This window comes from Vespula vulgaris, chromosome 2 (assembly GCF_905475345.1).
Source record: "Vespula vulgaris chromosome 2, iyVesVulg1.1, whole genome shotgun sequence".
NCBI lineage: Eukaryota > Metazoa > Arthropoda > Insecta > Hymenoptera > Vespidae > Vespula > Vespula vulgaris.
This window is the reverse complement of record NC_066587.1, coordinates 13,526,568-13,545,483: the sequence shown is the minus strand read 5'-3', so window position 1 is coordinate 13,545,483 and position 18,916 is coordinate 13,526,568. Positions and strand designations below refer to the sequence as shown.

At 42.7% G+C, this 18,916-nt stretch overlaps 2 protein-coding genes across 2 annotated transcripts in view; one reads left to right on the top strand and one right to left on the bottom strand.

Annotated features, from left to right (window-relative positions):
- Positions 1-18,916, bottom strand: part of LOC127062034 (autophagy-related protein 16) — a 332,953-nt gene that overhangs the window by 147,517 nt on the left and 166,520 nt on the right. The gene's annotated exons all lie outside the window — the stretch shown is intronic.
- The window catches only part of LOC127062029 (uncharacterized), a 155,124-nt gene that overhangs the window by 103,319 nt on the left and 32,889 nt on the right, over positions 1-18,916 (top strand). Inside the window, exon 4 of the mRNA XM_050989602.1 lies at positions 10,097-10,298. Coding sequence (XP_050845559.1) covers positions 10,097-10,298 — 202 coding nt within the window. The remainder of the gene's footprint in view (positions 1-10,096; positions 10,299-18,916) is intronic.

Here is an 18,916-nt window from a genome sequence, read left to right as displayed (position 1 = left end):
GGTATAAGTGTAATAAGAGGCGTACTAATTGAATCTTCCGGGGTGTAATTAATATAAACTACGTCGGCCGTAGAAGCGCGGACTGTGAGCATTAATTAAACAACGAATGAGTTGCTACGTCTTCGTAAGAGAACGGTATTGTTTCGTAGGAATCTTTGAAGCTACCCGTTAGAGCCTTTTCAGACCATTATAATGGGTTATTGCGCAAATTAGCTTGGAAAATGAATCATTACCTTATAAGGTTCAAGATTCAAGGCGAGGATCAAAGACCGTCACATTGGACTTTGAAGAAAGACGAACGATCGAAGAAGAATGGAAAGACGATTGATTGCTCGATTGCTTTTTGAAAACTACAGTAGGAAACTCTTATCGCGGAAGCACGTACGACGATTCTCACTTTCTTGCAAGGTGCCATTAATCCTATCGCCGTAATATTTTCTTTTTTTTCCCTTCCACGATATTCTTTTATCGAGTCCTCCGTCTCCGTTGATACACGTATCGCTTTACACCCGGCCGACGAGCGTAAAAATCTTTTCGTTCCACCGAACGACAAAACAAGAATGCCGCAAGAACGTCCGAAATAATCGACGAGCCGTGGCATTCGTTTCATGTTGAGGCGTTCTTACGTTGCTCGCAGTCGTAGATACCACCATAGGCGGAACAAATCCCATCAGTGGACCATTCTTCACCCCAATTTCAACGTCGCGATACGGCACTCCGAGCTCCGTTGTTCGTTTCGTTCGATCGCCCAATGAAAAAAGCCCAATGTTTTCAACGTTCTCTTTCCTGATCTATCTATCATTCTCTCATACCTGCTTCATCCTTTATTTCTTCGCACTCTTCACCCTAACGACGATCCCCGACGACGTCGTGCTCTCTCTTAAAACGGACTTTTAACGATCCTCAAAGGTGAATTATCTCGCCGTATCGTTCACCCGATGAATCGTATAATTAAAATCGTGTAATATATCTCGTCGCGGTAATTAAATCACTTAAGACGAGAACTTCCAACGGCGAGCAGCGTTCCATTTTGCTCGGCGAAACAATTAGCTTAGCCTCGGTTTCGATATTCAAGTAACGCCGATCGCGTGTAAGATCGTGTTTGCCAGTTAACGTGGCATAAAGGCACGATATATAGCATAGAAAGAGGAAGAGAAAAAGCGCGATATAAAGAGTGAGAAGATTGGTTGGTAGGCTGCTAGGTAGGTAAGTAGGTAGTAGGTAGATAGGAAGGAACAAGGAAGGATAGAAGGAAGGGAAGAGGATGATGCAAAGGGATTGTACTTAGGGTTAACTTTTCTCGAGGATAGAGCGTGACTCGTAGCATCCGACCTACGGCCACGGCTGTGCGTGACAGCTTGACGTCTACAAAGTATCTACCTCTTTTTCTCCTTTTACTTTTCTCCTCCTATCCACTTACCCATCTCCAACCTCGCACTCTTCGGATAAGGGACGATGAAAAGCGGACGATTTTAAGTTTAATTACGTTGGCTCGGAGACACGGAAGACAGTCGTGTTTCCGTAGAAAAGAAGTTACTGTGAAGCGGAAACGGAAGACGAAGAAGAGCTAGAAGCAGAGATTAGATAGAGAGAGAGAGAGAGAGAGAGAGAGAGAGAGAGAGAGAGAGAGAGACAGAAAGAAAGAACTAGGAAAGAACGGTTGAAGATCGGAGAAAATCGTGGCCGGTATCCAGCGAGGACGAGACAAATCCGGTCACGCTTTGATGGCGTCCTGACAGGAGCTTCCTACGACGTCGATTCATGAATGGTCTCTCTCTCTCTCTCTCTCTCTCTCTCTCTCTCTTCCTTTCTACATCTCTCTTTCTCACTCGAGTCGTCGGCACTGCCAAGATCACCGCTTCTTTATCCGAAAAAAGGTTTTACCGCAAATCGGATTTTTCTTCTGGCAGCGAAACGAATAGAATCCGCTCGCCATGTTGCATCGTCAACCGACGTACGTGCCGCGTTATTCGTGATCGACGTGCGACGACAATAACAACGAACGAACGACGACGAAGACGACGACGAAGACGACGACGACGACGAGTACGCGGTGCTTCGCGATCGCAAAACTCTCTTCCGTTCCGTTAGTCGATGAGAGACGAGCGTTTGTCGTTCCGAAGAGGAAGATAGAAAGAGTAAGAGAAAGAGAGAGAAAGAGAAAGAAAGAGAGAAGGAGGAGGAAGAAGAAGGTGGAATGCAGAGACGACCTCTCTTCCTCCTTTCCTAGCTTTCGTTCGTAATGCGCGTTGCTTTGTCGTAGTTACCGTCCACATCGAGACCGCGAAGAACCATTTGGCACACGAGGTGCCGTCGACGACCACTCTGGTAATTAGTTTCTGGACGATATAACCGAGTCTACGAACGATAAAGGCCGAGATACGATTCTCGCCTGTGGTATCCGTTTACGAGACTAATCTCGATATATTATCATTATTATTATCATTATTATTATTATTATTATTTTTATTATTATTATTATTATTATTATTATTATTATTATTTAAATCATCATCATTATCATCATTATTACTATTAATCGTACTAATAATTATTATAAATATTAGTAAGAAAAATGTCGGATGTTATTCTCGAAAAATTATCGTACCAGTTTTGTCAGTAAAAAAAAAAAAAAGAAAGAAAGAAAGAAACGAACGTGTCTTCTAAGAATACATATGTATTTTATATTAGAAAGAAAAGACCGATCTTTCCGGATATCGTTTTCTCGTAGAGAGTAACGGTGTCGAATCGAAAAAGCGCATCTACCGTGGTGATGATGCTAGGCGAGCGGAAATTGATATGCGCTTGCGAGAGTGCTCTCGCGACTATGTACGCGGAGAGCCATTTTCCACTTCTTACGAGCCCGGTTCTTCCATCGTTCGATCGTACTTCGTGATTTCGTATCCACCTCCTCTTTCCTCTCCTTTTCCTTCTCGCCAATACGCGTATTCTCTTTCGTACTGCATCCAGTTCAATTTTTCTTCTCTTACATGGCAGACCGACAAAAGAGACAAAAGGCACCGTCCATCGTATATCGCCGTCTTAAGGTTCGCCCGCTTAGACGTATCTATGCGAAATGCCTAAGCCTCTCGACCCGAGTCATTTTTCATTCTTATCCAGCTTTTATTCGCGCAACCAACAGTGGCACTCTCTCTCTCTCTCTCTCTCTCTCTCTCTTTCTCAGTTTATACATACCTATAAGTATATCCAAAGAAACAGATATGTTAGTAAAGTATCCAAGTTATATACCAATCGTTCGAAAGATATAAGAGAGACAAGGAAGAGAAGAGAGGAAGAAATCACGAGGATATCGGAAGAAGGAAGTTTATAAAGATACAGAGGGATATAAGTAGCTGCCCGCTGGATATGGAGAAGGAAGACGAAGAGAAAGAAGCAACGGTAACCAGTCTGATCGAGCTTGGAACTTTTCTTTCGCGTTTGGATAAAATCCGACCAACCAATCAAAGTTCAATATCGACTTCGCACTTGTTCCTTGTCCGACTTGTCGTGTACACTTCGAGGATTACGGAATTTTGATATACGCTTGTATACGTACGTCACGTTTTCGAGTCGAGATGAAAGATAAATGGAACCAGCTCAATAGCTCTAGGTCTTCTCAATGAAGAGAAAGAAAGAAGATTTGTCTTTGACCTAGATAAACCGAACGTGTATTCGGAAGTAGATAAACGGACTCGAAGGGAATGCGGTCGACAGCTGAAAGAATGAGACACACGAAGGTGTTTAACGATTCACCGAGTCGTATTTGTCGTGGTCACCCGCTGCATTACGAGCAACGTTGCCATCATCTTCGTTCTCATAGTCGTCGTCGTCGTCGTAGTCGTCGTAGTCGTCGTTGTCGTCGTTGTCGTATAACGGAGCCCGTCCGCATACCACCGACATGCGATCTCGCGATTCGTAGCCGAGACTATTATGCCGCACGTGTATAACGCTCGGGATCGATGCATAATAACGATTTCCATATAAAACACAAGAGTAAGTTACTTTTAGTCCCAATAGACGGTGTTCCATTTAATGAGAGAAGCTAAGGTTGTTCATGTCACTCCTCGAAATGCGATTTCAATGTTTCTCTTTTTCTCTTTCTATATCTTTCTCTCTTTCCCCCCCTCTCTCTCTCTCTCTCTCTTTCGTCTCTCTCGAAGAAATTGATTTAAGATAGATAGTATAAACTAGCTCTTGTTATTTTTTTGTTCATCGCGAAGAATAATGAGGATGCAGAAAGGATCGTCATGCGTACGATCGAAGTTTTCTCGGAAGCTTTCAGTCAGAGCGATCTATGAAATATTCATCGGGATGGACACGGTGCGTGAATCGATTGAGAAGGACGATTATAAGGGTTTATCGCGATTCTCGGAAAGTTCTACGTTGGTGGAAACGTTTTATACGCATGCTCGCATGACTATAGATCGTTGATATAACCGATGAGACAATATATATTTTTGGACGAGGAATTGTAAATTATTTATGTCGATTGCGTTACGATGCGACAAGGTAAAGTTATCTCGGTAAAGATTTAAAGTTCAAATTTTGCCAGAGAAATTCGTAGTCGAAGGGAAGACACTTTGGCAAACGGTCGATGCATGGCGACGTTTTCACGGAGAGCAGCCATCGGTATAACCGCGAAGTCGTGCCTCGGCAAAGCTGGCAGACCGGTGTGACAAATTACACATAATTCACGAGTCAATTTCACACATGGCTGTCCCGACAAGGAGAAAAAGAGACGGGGAGCGTGCGAAGCCACCAGAGCTACGCGAGCCAATTCGAAAAACCTCTTTCTCGTAACATGGAGTACGAGTAAACAATCCAAGCAAGCTAACTAATACTTACGAGCATTCTTTGGGACGTCGAACGCGATTCTCTTTTCCTCTTCATCACCGAGAAAAGACCGTGATATATTTTTCTCTCTTGAATTTCTCGTATCGAGCTTTCAACCTTAAAACATTTATAAAGAGAAACTTCGACGTGTCCAAAGAAATACGAGAACGCTTGACAAAAATTCGAGGATAAAATTACAATTTCGTGAGAAGATTGAAACTCGAGAACAATATGCTATTTCGAAAACGTAAAAGAATGATTCTTCTTCGATCGCGCGATATACCTAATATGAAAAAGCATACAACGAGTATAATTCTCTCTTCCCAATGGTCATTCACTTAACTCGAATCGTATAGCATGCTATGGAGAAGTCCGATACCCGAGCAAATCGTACATTTGTCCTCTGCACGATCAACCGGGGCCTTATGTAGGTGAGCCGTGTCTTTTCCTTTTTCTTTACTTTTTTTTTTTTTGCGTATACACAGTCTGGCAGACGATGAGCATTGCGTGTCGGGTCGTAGCACTGTGCCTGAATACCGAAGGAGAAGGGACATAGTGAGGGAAGAGGAAGAGAGGACATAGAGTATATACGGGCTGGATTCCAAATAGCCGTGGGAAGTACCGTGGGCCCGATGCCTCGAGAATACTAAATACTTCGTGCTCATTGCACACAAGTCCACGATTCGCATTAATACTGTCACATACATATTATACACACGTAACGTTCCACCTTGTTCGACCGTTAATATCGTTCAAATGGACTCGATCGGAGCCAACAATCTACATCGTGATTTTATCTAACATGGTTTCCTTTCGGTAAGATTATTTTTCGTTTCACGAACAAACTTTGAATTTTTGTTTTCTGCGCCGATCGCGTACAGACTTTTAGAATTAATTTACATCTACCAACGATGAATTAATTTAAGATGCTTGGAAAGATTCTACGGGCGTGAACTCTTCGCAAGACGGTATACGTACCTACATATAAGGTAGCGATTTACACGATCGGCTAGAAGCGAAGCGTTAAAACTCGGTCCGGCTCGTTCGCACGTTCGTTATGTATACTTGTGTGATATCGTGGGGCAACCGAGGCGTGCACTCGCGTCTTCCGTGTACGTTTACCTCGTGTCGTCAAACGAGGGGGCACGAATACCACGTTGGAAGAGGAACAGGAAAAGATAGTGAGAAAGAGAGAAAGAGAGAGAGAGAGAGAGAAAGAGAGAGAGGAACAGAGTGCCGAGATCACTCGTGTTCACCGAAATTTATGGGGTTCGCTCGAACGGCACTGCTGCAGCTTGGCCGTTCGAATTTGCATAGAGTCGAGCGCTAATAGTTGGAGATAACCCGACTAGTAAGAGAGAGAAAAAGAGAGAGAGATAGATAGAGAGAATCCGTGCGCGCTTCCGCCGAAGAGAAGCAGGAGGAGGAAGAAAATGAAGAGAAGGAGGAGGTATATGACGACAACGACGACGACGCCTCCGTGGCCGTCTGTGCCACACCGAGCTTGCTATCTGTTACTACTATAGAACTATAGGGTCCCTGGAGGGTGCTGCTGGTGCAGGGCTTGGCTTGCGGTTATTGGATTCTACCGAGGATCTTGCCTCCTCGTGTTATGTGCCAACATATAGAGAAGCCAAGTGTTATTGTTCCTTGCATCCTTGACGCGAGCTTCCTCTTCCAATGGCACCTTCTACCTAAGGAAGCCAAGAAGAGTGCAAAGAAAAAGGAAAATAGAAAGGGAGCAAAGACATAAGGAGTGGAAGTATATTAAATATACACTACGAAAGCAGCCTCGATAAAAGGATATTTAAGAAGGTTTGAGATACACTCGAAAAAGAATACACATATACGTCGATAAAAGCACATCGAAGGATTTTTCTCTTAAGTCCCACGCGTTATTTTATATTGTTTTCTCTTTCTCTCTCTCTCTCTCTCTCTCTCTCTTTCTCTCTATCTATCTATCTATCTCTATCGCTATCTCTCTCCTGTTTCTATTTCTTCAAGTAATCGAAGTACCTACTCAGAGTTTATTAAGAATGCAAAAGCGAAATGAAAGGGATTTCGTTTCGTCGAACGGCCTGTCGGTGTAACAAGTAGTTCCGCGTTCTATGGATTTTTATGAGAGCCACTCGAAACTTTAAATACCGTCGGTAGTCAATAGGTTCGTGCACTCAAGAAAGAGAGATAGACAGAAAAAGAGAAAAAGAGAAAGAGAGAGAAAGAGAGAAAGAGAGGGAAAGAGAAACAGATAGTGAGGCCGAGCAACCGTTAGTTCGACACCAGGCATAGCTCTCAACGCTTCATAATTTAAATACGAATCGTCTTCGGCAGACCGAATAATCCTTGTTGAGTCGCGCTCAGAAGTAAAGAAAGTTGCGTCACGTAGCATCGGTAGTCGAAGGGAGCGTTGTCTCGCGTATCGATGATCACTCCCGCTTCTTCGTTCTCTGTTCTTCCATCGAAAACAAGATGGAAAGAGAAAGAGAGAGAGAGACAGAGAGAGAGACAGAGAAAGAGAAGAGAGAGATAGAAGCAGGTGCGTAAAAGTCGTGTAGTCATGCTAGCAAGAAGCCTTTCAACGAATCCGAAGGAGTAAATGCCGAAGACGCGTAGTCATGGTAGAAGCATGGCTTACCGGCACTCGCCAAGAAATGCCCGGTAGTCATCGCCTTCGTCATACCTAACTACCTGCTCTCCTCTCTCTCTTTCTCTCTTTCTGTCTGTCTCTCTCTCTCTCTCTCTGTCTCTCTTTGTCTCTTTCTATCTATCTATCTTACCATCTTCTTCTTCTATTTCTTCCACGCTGACGCTCTCGCGACTACCGGCAGCGATGATCGCTTCTGATCGAGTCGCATCTCATCCCTGCGATCTACAATATAATTTTAACGCATCGAACGGTCCATCCTCCTTCCTCTTTCACGATATTTTCTCTCCTTTTTATTCGAATCTCTCAGTCCATCTCCGTACAATAAAATATTGCATATAAGTCATCGACCTATCTATCTATCTTCCTCTCTCTCTCTCTGTCTGTCTCATTTTATCTATATCTCTATCTATCTCTCTATCTATCTCTCTTTTCGTACATTTGTTAAGTATTCTCATCTTGGATATTAAATCGTTACTAGAACCATACTAGTCGACTTTTCGATCAGCTTAATGCATGCAATTAGTTTCCACAAAAGCGTCAAAAGTAATTACGTTATTGGATCATTCTCCTCTTTCATGTAGCGAATCGCGTGCTCGTTGACTACGTTCGAACGAATTCACATCAACGTCGTAGTCGTCGTCGTCGTCGTCGTCGTCGTCGTCGCGTCGTCGTCGTCGTCGTGCGTGTTCACACGTCCATCGCGCTTGCATGTTACGTTTCACCAACGCTTTCGACCGTTCTTCTCATTTTCGTTCTCAACTTGGGCGAGGTTTCGTGTGTTAAATTCTACCCACTGTCGTGCATGCACGCAAATTAGAAACATGCCATCACGTAGAAGAACAGAACGAGATAGCCTTACCTATCATTTGAAACTTTCACGTTCGATCTGATACGACTCTTTAACTTTGTCTCTCTCTCTTTCTCTCTCTCTTTCTCTCTCTTTCTTTTTCTTTCTATCTTTTCTTTTCATTCGTTCGGAAAAATATCGAAACATTGGTGGAGTAACGTTTACAATATAAATTAGTCGAGTTATACGAACTTCCGTGCATTAATTTTTTTTATTATTTATTCTTTTCTCTCTCTCTTTCTCTCTCTCTCTTTCTCTCTCGTTGCTATTTTTCGTTATTATATAAGTATTTCGTATTTGAACGATAAAAGGGTAAACGTAGAAAGCAAACATTCGTCGATTTTCTTCGTGAACTGTAAATAGAGCTACGTTCATCGTGACGTTCGGAGATACTCCTCCTACGTTCAGTTCACGAAAGTAAAATACCTAGAAGAGACCTAGACATACCACGGTAAAACAAACAACTGGAGAAAATGCAAAAATTCCAAAGACAAACGATCGATCTTAAAATGTAGTAGGAATACATTCGATCTGGAGAATCGTATCACTGTCTTTCAAAACGTAGAATATTTTCTGTCTGGTGCAAAGGGACCGATTGAAAATATTGACATGTATTCAAGAGTCTGCTTCTTTTTGTTCGGTTCGCATGCTAAAATCAACTTATTCATGATATTAGTTCACCGAGCGAAATCGAGTCGTGAAAAAGAAAGGGAGAACGTAATATTTTTGGTAGACAGAAAAATCTATATTCGAAAATCTTGTTTTAGAACGGAAAAGAAAACTTTCTACCTCCCTTTCGAAAACTTTCTCATCGTAATAACGAATAAACGCACGAGCGAACGAAGAAATGGACTTCCGCAGAAAACGCGTCTGCGGTAATTGTGGATAACGGTTACCGGCGAAAAACACGAAACTCGCTGAGGTAAACCAATCTCGCCGACTGGTCTGGTGGTCCACCTTTCGTTCGTTTGCGTTTAACTGGTTGAGATGGTTACGCCGCGCGTTACATGTAAAATCGTGAAATTGATCGAGTCGATGATTACTTGCTGCGTTGAGGATCAAGGTCACCGAAGGTATACGAAGAAGGAATTAAGAGGGATCGGGGAAAAGAGAGAAAGAGAGAAAGAGAAAGAAAAAAAAGAGAAAGAGGCACAAGTACGATAATCGGTAAATTACATTTCATGCCGATCGAAATAAGCGTTTTACGCTTTCTAATTGACTTCCACGAGAGTTCGCCAAGGAGGAAAATTTGTGTTCTTCTCCGTACGCACGTAGAAACCTAAATACGTATACGTACGTATCTAGTATTCCCGTTCTACCGAGGTATTCTCAAAAGAAGAACGAGCACGATTCTACGAATCGAGTCCGTATTGAGAGAACGAAGAAGAGAAAGTCGCATAATTCTATTGGATTCTCCGATAAAATCCTGTCGGTCGGATACGAAATAGTTAGTATCCAAGCGGCGCCTTCATTATCTCGTAATACCAGCGCATTATAACAGTAAGTGCTACCTGTCTTGCGCGCCCAAGTCCCCAGGAAGCGAGCATTGATTACGGTAATGCGAACTACCCCGAGTCCACGTATAACAAGTAACGTCTTCCTACAATCTAGCGTCGCGAGAAAGAGCATCTAAAAGAGCGACAGGGCGACGACTCGTGCCGGAAGTCGAAGACTCGAGCGATCCCTTGCATCCTTTGAGATCGTCTTATTCGTTTATTCTCTCCCCGTCTGTTTCTCTTTCTAATCGTGACCCCGTCATTCTGTTTCAGGTGCTCTATCGCAATCGCAATTCCCAGTGTTCACGATCTACGCTCAGAAGAGTTGTCTCGCTGTGAAGCCGTGCGAACGCGCTTGGTGCATCGACAGAGTACAGGGCCATCGTCTTCAGGGTCACGCGCGCAGAACTATGAGCGCGTCCTCGCGACAACATTGTCTGGAACTCTGCCTAGGCGAAAGGGACTTCCTATGTCGGTGAGCGAAAAAACGTTTTTCTATTCGACTATCGGGTCAACCGATCTCTCTCTCCCGTTTTCCGTCGATCTTTTCTTTACTACTCGCGATATAAAAGAAGAAGAGCTTTTCGAGGAGATCGATCTCCTCGAAAATCGAACCTGCACGTAGATACATACGCTCCGTCGCCTTTTCCAGTTATTGGATTCTTCGGCCGAGGGTAGAAGAAAGATCTTACGTCACGCTTCTACGAGTTTTCGACAGTGTCTTTTTCTTTTACACTCTTTCCTTTTCTTGCTTTTGGCAGAGACCATAACGATACTGTCCACCTTTCCGACGTTTTACGCGATAGGGAAGAACGAGGGGATTCTCGCGGGACGAATCGAAAAACGAACAAAATCCATTCCTTCTTTTACTTTGTAAAATGAAAAGTGAAAATTTACCTCATCTACCAAAGTAAAGTCCGAGAAAATCGTCTATCGGAGATATACTTCGATAGATCACACGAGGAAAGTCGATTTTATTTGAAGCAACATTTAACAGGGCATAACCAGACGCAATAACGTCTATCAGGATTCTCTTATTAGTCTTGGAACGAGTCAGCAGGCGTACGCTCCTGATGGATAAAGACGGAAAAGGGCGCTAGCTCGCTCACTCGCCGTTTATGCGATTACATCTCAACGGCAGTACGAGCGTAATTACGCAAGGCGTAATATGCTTTCATAGTAGGATGAAGGGCCACGCGCGCCTTTAAGAGGGGTAAAAGGTTTTAAGACTATGCGAACGGTGCGTCGTACTTTACGACGTCGATTGCATCTAGCGATTTAATTGCTCTCTTTCATAAACCGTACCGACCGTAAGCGCCTCGCATGCTCGGTCCATCGCATCTATATTTATTCCCCCTTCGTCTTTTTCCTTTTCAATTGCAGCGCGAAAATCATTTACGATGATGTACGCGATGAAAGGTGAAGGAAAGCGAGAAAAGGAAGGGTCGATATAACGCCTCAACGAAGAAACGTTACTTAAATGATGGATCGTTTTCCATTCGTACGAAATACATTCGGAAATGTATGCGTCTGATGCGTCTAAGGAGCGTGGGAAAGAGTGACGTACACGGTGCTTCGCGAACGACGCGATGCGATTTTCCGCAGAGAACGACTTACTCGCGCGCGAAATTTTGAAAGTTTCATTCGTTTGGTACACATCATCGTGTCTTTCCTCCTCCTTTTTTCTATTTCCTTTTTTGTCCTCCTTTGACACGTGATACGAAAGAATATCGCCCGGTCGCGTTTCGACATTTCAGTCTTTTTCCTCGCCCGCGCTTCTTCAAAGCTAAATACACATCGACGATACAAACAGAGAGAGAGAGAGAGAGAGAGAGAGAGACTTCTTTTTTATTTCTTTTTTCATTCTCTCTTTCACCTCGGTCGTTCATTGTCGCGCATGAAGTATTTCGAGCACGTGTTCCATTTACCGGTTGGAAGATATAGAATCACTCTTTATCACGGAGTTTCGCCACTTGATCATTTTCTCTATCTTATTTCGTCCCGTCGACGTCGTCATCTTCGTCGTCGTCGTCGTCGTCGTCGTTTTTGTCCCTTTTGATTTTTTTCGTCGTCGATCGATCGTTACAGACGTCTCACGAGGCTGCCTCTTGAATAATTTCATTTGTCGGAAGAGAAACGGGCTAGTGGTAAAGTGGTAGCTCGAATCATCCTCTCGATTGGGAAATCGTGTCAAACAAATTCCAAAGACGCGAGGATAAGGCCATGCGTCGAAGATACGTTTGATGCGGTACGACGACACGTAATTTATTCTCTGCAAAGCCATTAGCGGCACGAAGAGAAAGAAAAGAAGAAGTAGGAAGACGAAGACGAAGACGAAGACGAAGACGAAGACGAAGACGAAGACGAAGACGAAGAAGAAGAAGAAGAAGAAGAAGAAGGAGATGCATTCGATGCTCTTTTCATTGCGCAAGCACGCGGAAGAGGACGCCGAGAAGCATCGAGTCTTCCGATTTCGATGGAGTTCGTGTTTGCGCGGTATCACGCCGACGCGTCAAGCTCTCTCTTTCTCTGTCGGGCGCACGTGCACACCTTGAAAGCCTTCCAAAGCGTAAGGTCTATGGCAACGAATCTCGCTGCTGTACGTTGACTCTGACCCTAGGCTCGAAAGGGTCGAGAGTTCCTTGCCCACGCAGAACCGTCTAAGAACTACCATATTTATAAGGCTCGATCGCGACATGGACGAAAGTTACATGATCGAGAAAAAGCAAGAACTACCTATCTCCTTTTAAGCGAATCTCTCGGTCGAGTCGCTTAAAAGGAAGAAATTTTAATCAAGTTGTTGCGGATAAGTTAGTTCATCATAGTTGAGAGAGAAAAAAAGAAAATAAAAAGAGGATGGGAAAAGAACCCAGTGAGAAATGAAATGAGGCAGTCTTTAAACAAGAGAAGAAAAAAAAAGAGGTAGACGCTCGTTGATTTAACGCAGATCTTTTGACCCGAGATCTTCCGTTGCTCTAGTTGCGTATAATCAACGTGGAAGTCGTTGGCACGATGGTATTACGCAAGAATAATACATATGAACGGGTGCATCTCTGCTCGCGTTTTGTCGACCGAAAGAAAGAAAAAAAGGGAATTCGTAAAGGGAAGACGGAACGTATTAAGACGTTTCATGGGAATGATTTTTTGAAACCATGCTATTAGAAATTTCCAGCTAATATCGAAATCGTCGTGATATTCAGAAAACCGGTCTTTAAATTCAACGAGGACTTCAATTACGCTGATTTCACTTTAAAACGTGGCAAATAATTCAACGGTGTCCCGTTTTCTTTCGATCTTGCGTTGATCACAATCCTCGTTGAATTAAAATAAATAGATAGATAGATAGATAGATAGAATAGAAAGAGAGAGAGAGAGAGAGAGAGAGAGAGAGAGAGAGAGACGAAAGAGTTCAAATTCAATAGGATTTATCTTCGAACTCATCCATTTATTAGAGACGAATACGAAGACTTCGTGTGTGAAGGAGGTCGCCCATCGCATCGGGTCGACGAACGTGGAGTTATACGGAAGGAGAAGAAGAAGAAGATGAAGAAGAAGAAGAAGAAGAAGAAGAAGAAGAATAAGGGGATAAGAGAAAGAAAAAAGACAGAGAAAGAGAGAGAAAGAGAGAGGTGCGAGAAGGAAGAACAAACGCGCTTACGATCGTCCGGTCGAAGCGATCGATCAAATGGCGAATACTCTTCTCTCGTCTATGGTTCGTACGAGCCGAGCCCTCGAACTCTTGCCTTCTCTTCTACTCCTCCACCTCCTCCACCTATGCCACGAGCTCGGAATGAAACAGAGAGAGATACATTATTATCGGCGACGCGCGCCTCCTATCGGGCTTCCTTGTTAACGGGTAATGAGTTTATTGTTTAAGAATCACGTGGAGGTTACATGTGCTGCAATCAATTACAATAATGTAATGTAATCGTCGCAAGGTCCCGCGGCGCGCACCCGGTATAATGAGGTTTCTGCTCTAATGAGAGGGTTGTCTACAGTACGAAGAGAGCACCGTTTGCGCTCCTCCTACCGCCTGTAGAGATATACGTTCACGAACATACTTTCACAGAGGAGGAGAGAAAGAGAGGAGGAACTTGTGCGTCCCTAGAAACATACAGAGGACTTAAACTCGTCTGCGTATTCGTAATCTACGTGCACGTGTTCGTTGTATATACCATTCCGTAACTATGCGAGAGATCAAAGAAGAGAATTTGTGAGTTGAAGCACCGTCGTAAAGAGCGTATAAACGCACCGGGGATGCTGAGAAAAGTCGATCGACGTAAAAGAGGAAAAGAGGAAAAGAGAAAAAGAAAAAGAAAGAGAAAGGGGAAAAAGGAAAGGGAGAAAAGAAGGAGCCAAGGTAAAAATTGAGGAGCAGAGAAATGAAGTCGAGAAGTTCGATGAGTTTTGAGAAAGTGCCAGGAGGATGGAACGAGGAAAGAAGTTGAAAGAATTGGACGCGATGGAATATTAAAATCAGTTCGATCGTTTCACCGCATTGTAAAATGCTAATGAACCTTCTGTTTTGAGTCATGGTTTAAGATATTCTTGAGGGAAGTCTTCGGAATCAATAGCGAGATGGTATATATATATATATATATATATATATATATATATATACACATGCATACATATACATGCATACATATATAAACAAACACGCGCGCGTGTATATATATATATATATATATATATGTATATATACAATGGTTCAATATATATACATATATATTCGCCCCAAAATTCACGAAGGCATATCGAGAAGAAAGTAGGAGAAAGAATGCACATCACCTTAAAAAAAGTTCGAAAGCAACTCGACGTAATTCTTTGTCGTCGATTCATCGAGACGTACCAAATCCTTCGACTCTCATTCATACTTCTCTCGACATTTTAATTTTTCTATCCTCTGTCTCTCACTCTCGCATACATATATAAGGATGCATCCTCGAAACGCGAATACCTCGAACGACCATTAATACGGTCCCAACTCCGATACTTCTTTTGTACCCGTTGCAATCGAGTTCCTTGGAACACATTGCGGCAGCAATGAAAGTCGCTTGGCAAGCGCAAAAGTCGAAGCCTCCGAACAAGCACTTACGTACCATGACTAGGGAAAAGTGACGTACGAAGCTGCGATGTTCGCGAACTTGCAAAAAAAAAAAAAATCAACATTTTCAGACGGAACGATGTGAAGAGTACTAGACGTTGAAGGAAGCAAAGTACCACGGCCTTTATTCGAGTTTTGCTTTACGTTCGTGTTTCTACGTCTCGTTGTAAGACGAAAATCTTCGCGAGAGAATGATTCTGAAGGTGCGGCCTGTAACTGGACTCATTCCAGTTGTACACACGTACCTGGCAAACTTTATATGACGTAATCAAAAAGAGGGAGACACAAATACACCCATACGCGCGCGCACGTACACATGTATATGTATATAAACGAATCGCAATGCTCTTGACGAAACAACGTTTTTGTCAGAAGCCAGGGAGTGCTCGAAAATTCACGCTACGTCGCTTTACGAGAACGAACGAGTTTATCGTGCTCGCAACGTCACCGACAAGAGTTACATGCCGCGATGCTCTCAAAAATTTATACCACCTATCGCATTTATCTCGAATCCGTACGTTGCATCGTTACGTTGTCATGTTAAAAAGGGTCACCGTTTTGACGAATATAATACAGTAATGTAGGAAAAGATTGGAAAACGATAAGAGTTTATTTCGAAGAGTGAAATTTCCTTTCAGACCAATAAATAATGACGGTCGCTTTTAGTATTAGTCTTGCTATCAACTCGGAGTAAAACAGCGTTTGTACGTTGTGTCTCCTCTCTTTCTCTCTCTCTCTCTCTCTCTCTCTATGAGAGAAACAAATGGGTTACACATCTTTCAGCTCTCTCCATTTACACTTACCATTAGGATCGTTGCCCGTAAGTGCGACACATCCAATTATAAGTGCGAAATTCATTGTACGGGGGGAGGTAACTCGAGCTCGTTCGTACACGATGTCGTCGTACTCTCTCACTTCTCGCTTCTCGCTTTTCGCTCGCTCTAGCGCGTTCTTGAACGACTGCCAAGTTGGCCGAGGACTCCTCTCCCCTCTAACCGCTAGATAGAGTATACTCGCTATGAAGCTATACTACTCGAGGGCGCCGATGATTTCGGTGTTGAGAAGCTTGTCCTCAAGAAATCCCCAATGGTTAGTTTCGCTATCATAAACGATATAAGTACAATGGAAGGACTTTAGAAAGAATGAAGCAAGGAAAAGTAAACGAGAATGTGATATGTAGAAGAAGTTATAACGTTTAGCTCACAATACGAAAACACGATTATCGTCGTAGAGGCTCAACGTTTAATTCTGTAATTATCTATTGTGAAAACGATATGAATATTCGAATGGTCGTTGGAACGGAAAGAAAAGAGTATGAGGATGAACTGTAGGATCCAGTAAAAGTGGTCTTAACGATCTCGATAATTCGATGGGAATGACTTTCAACGAACGAGAGAGGCAGCATTTTATCGGCAACACCAGCATCACCCACACTACCCCCTCATTCTCGTATCAGCCGGTATAATCCTATTTATTCGAAAACAGGGGGAACTGCATACGGGTCATAGAGTCGTGAAGCACGCTCGTCGTGAGACCACTTCACGTATTATGGTCTGTAATTTCCATGCGTGTTGCGTCCAATGTCGGCGTTTGTATCACGTCCAGTCGTTCGTAATGTAGCGCAACGAACGACGAACAATCTATCGGCGGTTTTTCGCGCGTACCAGCCCACCCGCGTGTTTCCACGTGTAATTTTCGCAAATTTTTTAGAGACGTAAAAATCGCGAACGAACGATCGATCGATCGATCGGTCGATAATAAAAATTTTATTTATTCGAGCGTGGAAAGATTTCGAACGATTTCACGGCAGCCCCGCAAGATTCCATTTCGTGCCTCTGCCATTTCTTGCTTTTTCTTTATCCCAAGGAAGACTTTACAGACGAAGAAAAGAACGATCCATCGATTGATCGATTGATCGATTGAAAAGAGGACCGTGAAACCGATCGATGGGTTCACGTTACTCCTGATAGAAACTTCCGATCCGTCAGGCTCGTGCGTTGCAACATCGGCAAGCATCGGTGGTACTTTCACAGCACAAGCGTTTCGAATTAAAGAATGGATCGAAGGAGGAGGATTGAAACGCCCAGAAATATCACGGTGGTCTCGTACCGAGTAATTATCTCTGGCAGGTGGGCTGCGTCGATCGTTCCACGTGCGATTTCCTAAGACATAGAGTATGACGAGTTAGTAGTAAGAGAAAAAGTATACAAAGTATCGAACGAACGAGTCTTGTGACGTAAAATTCGAATCTTCTTAAAGGGGCGAAACTCGACACGTTAATTGTACGATCTCCGTAGAGAACGGGGAAAAGGTTAAGAGGAGAAAAGGGACGAACGATTACAAAGCAAACGAGCTGTCTGGAGAACGTAATGAGAGGAGAGAATTGCTCGACGGGACAGGCGTGTGCATGAAAAACCGATCGATTCTCGGCGGTATTTTAACACAGCGGCATCGTAACGAACTTTTCGAAGGAAAGGACAAAGGAGAAAACGGACACAGGTGAGGCTTGCTGATAAAAAGAAAGAATAAAATCGTTCGACGACTTTTTTCCAAAGGACTTCGTTAACGGCAAGACGAGACACTTTTTTATTTGCTTTGAAACTTCATTCGGGATCGAATATGAATGGGTGAGAAAAATTGAAAAAACGCGAATGAGAAGATGAAAAAGACGTCGCGCCGTAAATAAAGATCTCTCTCCGTTTTAACTGGGAGAACGAAAGCGGAGAATCTTGATAGAGAATTAACGAAGAGAAGTTCGTTCGAAAGGACAAAGAAGTAAAAGGTGGCGAATAAGAATTATAACGGAAGAAGTAGTAATAAGAGCAGCGAATAGGCCTAGTGTGTTTGACCGAGTGCTTCGCTATGAAAAGGTTTTAATGTAGCTGAGTACAAAGTGATCAATCACTCGGTAAACTTCTTTAATCCCGGCAATAACTTTTGTATACTACTACCATTACGAGCGAGTAACGTTAATGTAACGTTACGTAGCTGAGTTCCGTTGCGCGAAAGCATAAAATAGAGAGATCGGTGAGATCCAGTGACAGAACGCCAAAAATTCGAATAGAGTCATGAAACTAAAGAGAGAGAGAGGAGAGGTTGGAAAGGTCGCAAAGATAAAGTTTAGAAACGAGAAAAGCTGTGGTCGTGTTAGTATCCGCGACAGAGTTAGGAGAAAAGTTTGCGGAACGCATGATGAACGGCTTCGTCGTTGATAAGCGCCATCGATACACGTCGGACTTAATAACTTTGCGGTGGTGGTACGCGAATTAACCATAAACGAAGACTTTGGTCATTAGCCGACCACCATTACAAGCGCCAACACTTACATGAAAGTACATCGATTTCCGCGAAATTGCAACTTCCGAACGTTCTGCTTAGCTCTAAGGATAATTACAGTGACACGGTGTCCTGTTAAATGATCATCGTTTTCCTTTTTCCTTTTCTTTTACTTTCTCTTTTTTTGTTCTTTAACTTTTTTACTGGATCTATAAAAAAGATCTTATAGATAGAGAATATAATGATGAGATCGAATATATTACGACAAAATTAACACGGATATACCTGGATATAATTCAACGGACTGGTTCTTTTTTCTCATAAGAAGATGTAATTCTTTTTTTCATAAAAATATACATTTGTTATCGCTTTTTCTTTAACGAATAAAAATAATTTCAAAGTAATATCTCCTGCTTTTTAAATAGATATTGTCGATCATTTTTAATAAATATTGTAAATTATGAATTAAAAGCAACGAGAAAAGCTGTTGATGTATTTAATTAAATTTATCTCTTTTTTGGGCGTTAGTTTGAATAACATAAAACGATTAATCCTTTTCTACTCGGAATAACATAAACGCTCGATATATATATATATGAAATATATATATATATATATATATATATATATATGTGTGTGTGAAACACAAAAAGGAGAAAAACGCCCCTCTTATTGTTAGCGTTCATTATGGCAACATGAAAATAGCCAGA